At 40.7% G+C, this 9,703-nt stretch overlaps 2 protein-coding genes across 2 annotated transcripts in view; both read right to left on the bottom strand.

Moving 5' to 3' along the window:
* The window catches only part of fem1c (fem-1 homolog c), an 11,081-nt gene extending 6,336 nt beyond the window's left edge, over positions 1-4,745 (bottom strand). Inside the window, exon 1 of the mRNA XM_010776133.1 lies at positions 3,399-4,745. Within this exon, the coding sequence (XP_010774435.1) occupies positions 3,399-3,942 (544 nt within the window). The 5' untranslated portion in view covers positions 3,943-4,745. The remainder of the gene's footprint in view (positions 1-3,398) is intronic.
* A 403-nt stretch (positions 4,746-5,148) lies between these two features.
* Positions 5,149-9,072, bottom strand: tmed7 (transmembrane p24 trafficking protein 7). Its single transcript, XM_010776132.1, has 4 exons — positions 8,984-9,072; positions 8,471-8,674; positions 7,684-7,929; positions 5,149-7,226 (listed from the first exon to the last, which is right to left on the bottom strand). Exons 2-4 carry the CDS (start codon positions 8,627-8,629, stop codon positions 6,990-6,992), a joined length of 642 nt encoding a protein of 213 aa, XP_010774434.1. The 5' UTR covers positions 8,630-8,674; positions 8,984-9,072; the 3' UTR covers positions 5,149-6,989.
* Between the last annotated feature and the right edge of the window lie 631 nt (positions 9,073-9,703).

Raw genomic sequence — 9,703 nt, 5'->3', positions numbered from 1 at the left:
GGCCAAAATCACCGACTGTGTGAACGTGAAAATGAATAGAACATCACCTCCCATCTTCAGAGCAATCTGACTATTATAACTATTATGTTAAGAAAGCTTAATTAAATATCTGCCACAACATAAGTAACCGGATCAAAGTAACATTACGTAGCCTACAGTCCGCGGCACTGTGAGTGCAGACGTCGATGTGTCCCATTATCATTCATATCACAGATCATAATGTATCATATATATTTCCTTATCTGAGCCGTATCTGGCTGTGCAACACTCAGTGTCACATACTGTATGCAGAAGTATTATTTTAAGGAACACATTAAGTTGACGAAACACTCGAGTCAAATGTAATTAAAGTCAGATCGTGTCTTAGACGGGGCAGTGATATCATAAACCTGTTAATGTACGCATTCAAACACTTTTTCTTTTACCAGCATTCACCTTGCAGGTGCAGCTATGTGGCTTTTATCCTGGATAAAGTGTTTAAGTTAAGGATGTTTAAAGTTTAACTTCTTCATATTTGTCTAATATTTTGTTGACTTTTCATTCAGGAAGTATGACGCTGCGCTGTCAGTACGCTTCTCCATGTTTGTGATTGGTCGAATGCTCCGGATACCACCCCTTTCATGTGAACGCGCACCTAACTAGATAGGACACGGCTGGCTTGAGCGATCGAGTTGATCGCCAGCGTTGTAGGACAGTTTAGCGAGAGCGGCTTTGTTTTGGATTAAGTCAACCGGATAACTCAAAACATATCCAGGATAGGTTGAACTAGATTCGTAGTATACCCCCCTGGTTAGCCGCACAGCATAAGTTACCATAGAGATCTAGCCTGCTAAAAAGAGAACCGGCTAAACGAAAATCCTGCTTCGTAGTATAGCCCCCAGACCACACAGGGCGAGTCAAGGATATTCTCAGGAGACTGACAAAACCACACTGATCAGAATCTTTTTTTTTTATCTTACTCACGACAGAAGACAATTTTAGGANAGCCAGAAGGCAGGGTCTCCTTTGCTTTATCAGAGGGGATTAAGACAAGCTGGGCTAACATTGTAGAAAATATTTTGCGCCGGTTTTGGGTGGCTAAATGCTTTCAATTGATAAAACTGTCAAATGACAACAAAATTGGAATTCAGATTCGCCAATGTTTTTACATATTTCAAATATGAAATACTGTCTGCAACATTGGATAATATCCCTTCATCAACAAGTTGACGTACATTTGCAACAATGGCTCTTTTGGAGATTCCTGAAAACCAGTTGCCAATAGTGTTGACGCCTTGTCCACTTTGCTTGTCAGGATGAAATTCACAACAAAAAAAACAGTAATCCAGAAATTTCTTCCAAAACAAGCTATTGGTCTAAATACTCCCGTAAGCCCAAGTGAGGACAGTACAACAGGTGTTTGTCTGAGAGGAAGAGAGCCAGCTGACCACAGAACTTTTAGCAGTTCATATCAGATGTGAGCCTGGTGTCCTCACTATTTTCTTTCTTGCTGGCTCGTCTCCCTCCATCAACACAAAGTCTACTGTTTTGAAAATGTTCCACTTCATATCTAATTATGGGAGAGGCAATAGTCTGAAGAGAAGGAAAGTATAACTGCTTTCCACCTCAATCACCACACACACACACAATACAAAACACATGAGTTAGTCTGAGCACAATAGAGCACCTGCATTCTGCTGGTCGGGATAACTTACGGCCCGTCGGGCATGAAAAAAATCTTGATGCTGGGCGTGTCTGAACCTTTGCGATTTTTTGCGAGCAACGCGACCAACAACCAATCACATGAATCTCCCGCCCCCGACATACAAAGCAATAGCAATGTTAAAACGAAGTAAACTGGATATAAACTCCCCAAACAGGCGAAAACCTACCAGTTTCACCCACTGTCTCTGCCACCTCCCTCCATGCCTGGTTCCTCCGTTTGTATCCCGGTAAATAGTTCTGGTCGTAAAGAACCGGGTGATTTGCTACCGTAATATCTCTTTTGGAATATGAGGAAATGAACTGCGGTCTGGCTCGGTTATGGCTAGAAAGGATCCGTCTTGTGTAAAACTCTCGCGAGAGTTTGGCTGAATGTTTACGCTTGGGAGGCAGCCTTTCACTTACGATCGTTAACATCAGTGGGCCACAGCAAATGATGATGAGAAGCTAAACTATCTATTAATTATGTCAATGACAGGGAGTGTGATTGTTGAAATAGGGTGTTAGCGGTCTTGTAGGTGTTCAAAGAAGAATGACAACACTGTAGATCACCAACACTATGGTTTATTTTTTATTCACAGGCAAGTCAACGTTGTCGCAGTAAAAGTCCCAAGATAGCTCCTGGTGCAATAAAAATTTCCCTTGCAGTGTTTTACTATTATGTCTGATGTTTCTCTATTAATATTGCTGCTGCATTAATGTGTATGTTGCATCATGTTACTGCTGTAGATGTGTTTCCGAGCCGCAACGAGAGTTACAACGAGAACGTGACGTCATATTTACACTAGACGGATCTTGCACGCGGTTTGATTGGCTAGCGCTTGCACTGGCGGGATTGGCATAAACGAGATTTGATTGGCTGATGCCAGCTTCAAAAGTTGAACATTGCTCAACTTTTGATGCTCACGATGCTTGCAAAGCCATGCTCAGCTCCCCCATAATGCAGTTCGGCGAAGATTAAAAATCTTCTACGTCACCCCATTCAAGTGAATGGGCGAAGCTTTGAAAGATTTTTTTCATGCCCGTGTGTGGACGGGCCGTTATTGACTCAACTTAGTTTTTTTTGCTGACAGCAATAAATTGAGTGTCAACCACATATAAGCAAACACAATTCTGACCCATCAAATGCGCACAAACCAATATGGATTGTTGATTATTTTTCCCACCATGAAAACTGGTTAGCCTTTTTACACATCGACAGTAATAGAACAAAATGCAGGATATCACTAATGCTTCACTGCAAGTAATCCTGTGGACTCTTATTTCATAAAATACAATGCCATAAATACAGATGGACACTTGTTTGCATGTAGCCTATTCATAAAACCCTTACAATAAAATAGTTCCATTACACACCCAAAGAAAAGCTGACGTAGTTATCAAGATAATTTTCCATTGTGAAACCAGTTCATGTTATTTTGTTGAGTCATCATTTTTGTTCACTTGTAATGTATGAGTGCATTTTGCCTGTTTACAATATGATCAGGGTTTCTTTATTTGAAATGGCTGCTATGAGAAAATGACATACCTTTATCATCTAATGTGCCATCATATGTCTGGAAACACTTACTGTGGAATAGGTGATTCAAATTACATTAGAGCCCTGAAATGCATCTACCCACCCTCAGTGTCTTTTCTCAGAATTAAATGAGACAACTTAACTTTCTTATGCTAAATTATCTGTGCTACCCTCTCACCTTTGACACTCTTCCTGTTGACATCTGCTCCTCTCTCCAGCAGGTACTGAGCTATCTCCTTGTGTCCTTTGTAGCAGGAAATCATGAGACACGTGTGGCCGTGTCTGTTGGCCACCTCCAGGTCAGCTTTGTGCTCCACCAGGTATTTCACAATGTCCAAGTGACCGTCGAAGCAGGCTGCCCTCAGGGGTGTAGAGTTGGTCAGGGTGGTGCTGTTGACAGAAGCTCCGTGGCCCAACAGGGACTGGACCACCTTCAGGTGACCGGCGGCCGAGGCGGCCCAGAGAGGGGGCGCTCCCTCGATGGTCTCCCCGTCAAAGTTCACGGACCCCCCGACCTCCACAGGAGCGCTGCAGCACTCCAGCAGGTACTCTACCAGGTCCAGGTGCCCGTATCGTGAGGCCATGAGCAGCGGGGTGGCCCCGTTTGTTTTATCGCCCATCAACTTAGTAACGTCGTGTCCATCTTTGTTCTCCAACAGTTTCTGAAGCAGCCGGAGCTTACCGTCCCTGGCTGCGTTAAATACTGCCGTCTTTAAATCCATTTCTGAGGGTTAGTGTCACAGTTAAATAAAAAGGTAGCGATGTCCGTGACACAATGGGTCAACGATACCTCGAGGTGTAGCGCCTCTGTTGACAGGTGGAGCTGGGGACCCTTTGTTTACAACAAGCTCTGAATCACTAGCCAACAGTAAACCAGCTGACGCGTTTTAGTTTTTTTTAAAAGCCCACAGAAATGTGTGACTTGTATTAATTCCGGCTTTAAAGGGGTCATCACCACTATGTGAATATGTTAAAACATATGGATAACTCAGAGTTTCAGGCGACCCTTGGTCCAGTAATACATTTGTCGCCGAGTTAGCAAGGTGGCTAGTCAACTTCCTTGATCAATTTAGCGACTAGCTTCCATTAGCTGATCTACTTTACACCTCTTTATTGAACGTTACACCGATATTCGTCCACTGACATGTCTTCCCCTCCGATAACCTCTCCTCTCTTCGGTATACTTTCTGCGCTTGTCATTGTTTCACAACCCACGCCTGTTATTTATATTAGCTTTCCGAGGGCCGAAATATTAAAAAATCCTCCCCCACCCGTAATGCCGTGCTGCTGTTAGCTTAGCCTGGAAAAGACGGTCGTTCTTCGGCCACTCACTCAGGGGATTTCCCCGGAGTCCTAGCCGTGTTTCTTTCTCACACTACTGTCGAGAAACAAGCGAGACGTTACCCGCGAAACGACGAAACACCGTCGTCTACGGAGCCACTCGGCAAGCTGGCGCGACAATAATCTCAGTGGAGGGGAAGGTAAATAGGGAATGCTATCCACCCACGGCTGGACCGGATGATCACGACTCAGTTTCCGACAATTTGTAAACCCAACGCAGTCTTTTTTCTTGACTAGCGTAAATGATTGACATGTTTGACCACCAATCACAGAGCAGGAACACTGTGACGTAGTCGATAAAAAACAACAAAGGCGATTGCTGCTATTCATGATTAGGGACTTTTTAAAGATATAAATAATATGTAAAGGGGAACTAAACAACAAACAAAAACCGGTAGAATATATCGTATGTATCTGATAGATTAAGAGATATTTCTTAATGTTGTATAGGTGCACATCTCACTGTGAAGGCTTTGGTTATATCTCTCCCTACAGGACAAGAGAAGCATGACAAGAAGATGTTTCCAAAACCTTCATCCACATTGAAAAGCGATTTTATTACTGAATATTAAATAAAAGCATACAACGACAATCGAAAAGAAAGTTTATTCAGCCATCCCAACTAAAGTAAGCTTCCAGAATGATTTACAAAAGATGTTGTGTTCAAGATGAGCCGTTACAGTGTAAACCTTAAAATGAAACGCCAGCACTGCAACACCTACCACAACAGACAATTAACATTTGATAGTAGCACACCAAAAAACACAAAAAGATCAATAATAAATCAATAGAATACAATTGTATAGTTGTTTTGAGCATCAGTTCTGACAGTTTAACAAGACTTGTAGCACTATCTGAAGTGTTGAGTTTGTTGTTTTTTTTCAGTGGTTTAGATTTTTAAAAGTCTGTCTTTGTCAAATATAAAGTATCATAAAGGTCATATTGATCTCACATTACAACAGTGATGATTTGGATTTGCCAGGTTATGTTTTGAACTTGTCTACTTTGCAGGTGGAGTTTAAAATGAATCAATTTACTCAGATATTTAATGTTTCCTTCAGGCCACTGGCTGCGAGCTGCCAGATTTTGTGTTTAAGTCGTGGATAAAAGAATGACCCACCGACTTTCACATGATTCCTGGCTTAAGCCACACTAGATGTAACTAAGCCTCCATTTACTACACCACCTGCAGGACTTTCTGCAGGCTCTAAGTTTCAGATCCAGACCCGATTTAATGTTTAAGTATTTTTCCTCATATATAGAAGCAATATTTTGCAGAACAACTTTAATTTATAATCGAGAGCAAAATTAGCCTACATTACAAATGAGTTGTTACACTTTAAACAGCAAAGGCAAAACTATATAAATGACATTGCAGAGGAACCAGTGAAAGACACGTGTTATAACAAGTTGCTGTACTTGTAATTGCTGGCATTGCCACTCAACACACAAAATGTGTCCTTTTAAAACAACATTTTAAAATCTGTTATTTCTTTTTCACCTTCCACACAGTCACAAAGACAATTATAACATTTGCAGTACAGAATTCACCGAGATGTGTTCAAATTGAAACATGCCTTTACCTAAATGTGTAATCAAGCAAATAGTATCCAAAATTAAAAAAACAATAAATATTTATTTTTGTTTAAAAATTGAGTCTGCAGTTATTTAGGATAAATTATGTGTATCTTTAAATTCAATCATCTGGCCCAAATACAAACTTGTATCAAAATAAAAAGATGGCTATAATCTATACAACATACACCAACTCATCTTAAATGACAAAGATGATAAAACAACACATTATCTACTGTTTCTAACTCAACACAGTGAGGTTTAATAAAGAAAGAAGCAACATTTTCTTCAAAACCAATTGCAACCTTTATGGGGAAACACTCTTTGCCATGCCAGTGTGGTTTAAGAAACCTATTGCTATGCACATAAGGAAATATACAGTCACAACCCTTACATTATGAGTAGGTTTAGTCACATATTCAACCCTCTTGGTAAATTCAGTGCACACTTTTGGCTGAAAGAGGAAATAGACGAGGTGTGGAGAATTTGAGATGCCAGGGGTAAAGATACAAATCAAATTAAAACGCATTTGTAAAGTTTACTTCAACTATAGGACCTTAAACTGCCTCCAATGCAGATCATTTTAAGCAACGCAAGAAATCCTTTTTTTCAGGTTCTCTATTTTTACCCCTCAAATACATTTTACACATACGTAACCATTTAGCTTAAGACTCATTTGCATAACGTTTGTAAGAATACCAGTGCTGAATCAGGATGACATGTCAGATTGTACGACTTGGCAGTTTGATATGATCTAATTTCAGATCAGCACTGATATTCAGACCTACTCTATGCACACTAGTCAATGAACAGACAAAAAAATGCTGTATCAGATCCCGTTGCTCAGAGACTGTTACGATCCTACGCGTGTTGTAGTGGTTTTCCTGTCAGAGAAGAAGCTTCTCAGCAGCACCACCTGACTGATGCTGACCACCAGAAGGATAAGGGCCTCTCCGATGGACCAGAAAGCCACACGGGTGTTCAGGTCCTCTGCCCGACTGCGTCCCTGGGCCTCACGGAGGCGGAAGTGAGTCTGGTAGTCAATGACCGACTTTAGGGCCTCATGGATAGACACACAGGCTGATTCCATCTGCACAGGGTAAAGAAAAAGCCAAGCCGCCCATTAGATATATTGACTGTTACAAGAGCATTCTAACTTTGATTCACAAACTAGAAGGACCTTTGTGAGCAAAAAGTGTTAAAATATACTCAAACTTCTTAAATGAGGAGACACAAGTGAATGTTAGTCAGACAATCTGACCCCATAACCATCACCTGTAGGAATAAAAAGCAAGTGTCTAACTAGTTTATGGATATAAAATAATCAGTTTAAAAAGGGTATGGAGCTTGGCTGCGAATTTGCAGACAACACAAAACTACATGCACAGATAGGTACCCAAAAATTTGTTTTACTAATGAAATCAACAGTAAAGTGAAAGAGATGTTGAAGGTGTATCATTTTTCACTAAACCACATTCCGTTTAGATATTAGTCTTTTTTTTCTTGGTCAGATAAAATAAATGTGCATATATACCGACAGAGCTTACCTGAGTGAGAGCAGTGACCCTGTTCTCATTGGGGAAGAGTGGAGGGTCATCGCCGACCTGGAAGTCAAAGTAAACGGTCTTGTGTGTGAAAGTGGAGAATTCGTTGCTGAAACAGAACTTGTAGGTTCCGTTCTTGGCTGCGGTGAAGGTAAAGCTATCATATTGCTTCTTCGTCTCCTTGTAGAGTGTAGTGCCTTCTGGGTCTTCCAAACGACAGTCCACATCATAATGGCCGCCTGTTACCACCTGGGAAAACATAAAGACATCTATTTATATACCCCTTGTGAGTTTGTTTCAATATCGTACTATCTAAGTTGATAAAGTGTATTAGTTTTGTTTCTGTATGTCCGTGTTGCCTGTTCTCTTTCCAGGTTACATGGTGGAGAGGAGGTCAGTCTTCAAATTCTATACATCATTTGTTTATTGTATGGATTGTCTACTTGCACTTTATTAAGGTTGTTTATTCTGTACATATCATATCTACTGCACGTCACAATCGAGGGTCTAAAAGCAGAGAATATCGTATGGTGTACAGATAATAAAAACCCCTTCGAGCAAATGTGTGATCTTAGGATATGTAAATAATACTGACTTGACTACATTAATAAACACAATTATTGAAAACAGACAAAAGATAGTGTGTTAAAAACAGACTTTTTAAAAGGTGTGTTCTTTTTACTTGCTTATTACCACATTGTCATCAGTCAGAGAACTGCTGATATGACGCTGTTGATCAGAAAATTAATCAATATTTCAAATATAGGAACTTCTCATTAGACCCACGCACCTGAAACTCAAGTGTACACTTGGTGCCGATGGTGATGTCCTCGTAGAAACACTGCTTGGCGTTGTCTGGCAGCTCGAAAGTTAGCTCGGAGCCCAGCACCCACACACAGAGAAGCTGGGCCGACAGCACCTGCAATACCAGCCTAAACGATCCGTACATCCTGAAGACCGATAGCCAAGTTTCAAAGCAAAAACCTGAGCAAACCTGCCGGAATAGACCATAACAGACAACAAACTCAAATCAATACCAAGGGAGGAAATAAGGCAAAAGTAGTGACAAAGCAAACCCGGACATTGGTATTAGCGACAAGTTGTTAGCTTAAAGCTAACGCTAACTAGCTAGCTGGGTGGCCTTTGTATTATAAAGAGAGAGAAAGCCTCTCAGAATTTTCAACAATTTATTATTGCGTATTTCTGTATTACTGGCACATTCATGGTCATTGAAGCCAAAGTAAATTCAAAGATAAGTATTTCTTGATTCATTATTTTGTCTCAGTCAGCATTAGCTACTCACCTCAAAATGCTCACCCGGATGCAACTAATGCTAAGTAACGTATCACAAACGTGACACGTCATTGGCTGTCAACTGTGAAAGCCCGCCCTCTGCGCACTCTCATTGGTCAATAGTACACTCCAACGTGGCTGCTGCTAAACAGGGTTTGGTTAAATACAATACTGTATGTATGCACTTAAAATTGTCTCATGTTATGCAGTTAACGAGTTGCCGTGACTTTACTAATAAGGCTCGCTTGTTGCAAAATATATTTTATCACCAAAATCCACTACAGCAAAATCCGCCCATAGAAGTCCAGAATAAAAAATAGAGTTTGATGTAGCCTTTAGTGATGAAACCATTTATTGGCATTGACCAAGATTATGTAAGCGGTTCTGCTCTCAGAGGGTTGTTTTGTATTCATGTGATTTCTCTATAAAATGTGAAAACACTTTCAACAATGTCCACTGCAATATCACCAATAAATGTCAGAAGAGACCGTCAGGTACTATTCATTTAATGAATTGTTGTTGTTTTTTATGCACTTGTATTTGAGCTATTCATGGATGTACGTTTGTATATTGTTGGCGAGTCCCTAACCTAAGAGTGACTGTCCATGCATTAGAGTCAGTGTACAATAACATGGGTTTTCTTGGATGTCGAAGATACTGATGATATTAGCCACGGGAAGTGTGTGGTGCACTGCAGTTACATTAACCGTTAGAGTGATTGACTTGGTTA

Source organism: Notothenia coriiceps, unplaced genomic scaffold (assembly GCF_000735185.1).
Source record: "Notothenia coriiceps isolate Sejong01 unplaced genomic scaffold, NC01 NC01_scaffold00016718, whole genome shotgun sequence".
Lineage (NCBI taxonomy): Eukaryota > Metazoa > Chordata > Actinopteri > Perciformes > Nototheniidae > Notothenia > Notothenia coriiceps.
This window is presented reverse-complemented; position numbering and strand designations above follow the sequence as displayed.

Bases quoted from the DNA above. Each gene is read 5' to 3' on its own strand.
- tmed7 (XM_010776132.1), bottom strand. From the start codon at position 8,629: ATGTACGGATCGTTTAGGCTGGTATTGCAGGTGCTGTCGGCCCAGCTT. The intron at 7,930-8,470 runs GTGCGTGGGTCT...ATGTTTTCCCAG, and splicing joins AGTGTACACTTGAGTTTCAG to GTGGTAACAGGCGGCCATTA. The intron at 7,227-7,683 runs GTAAGCTCTGTC...TACCCTGTGCAG, and splicing joins GGGTCACTGCTCTCACTCAG to ATGGAATCAGCCTGTGTGTC.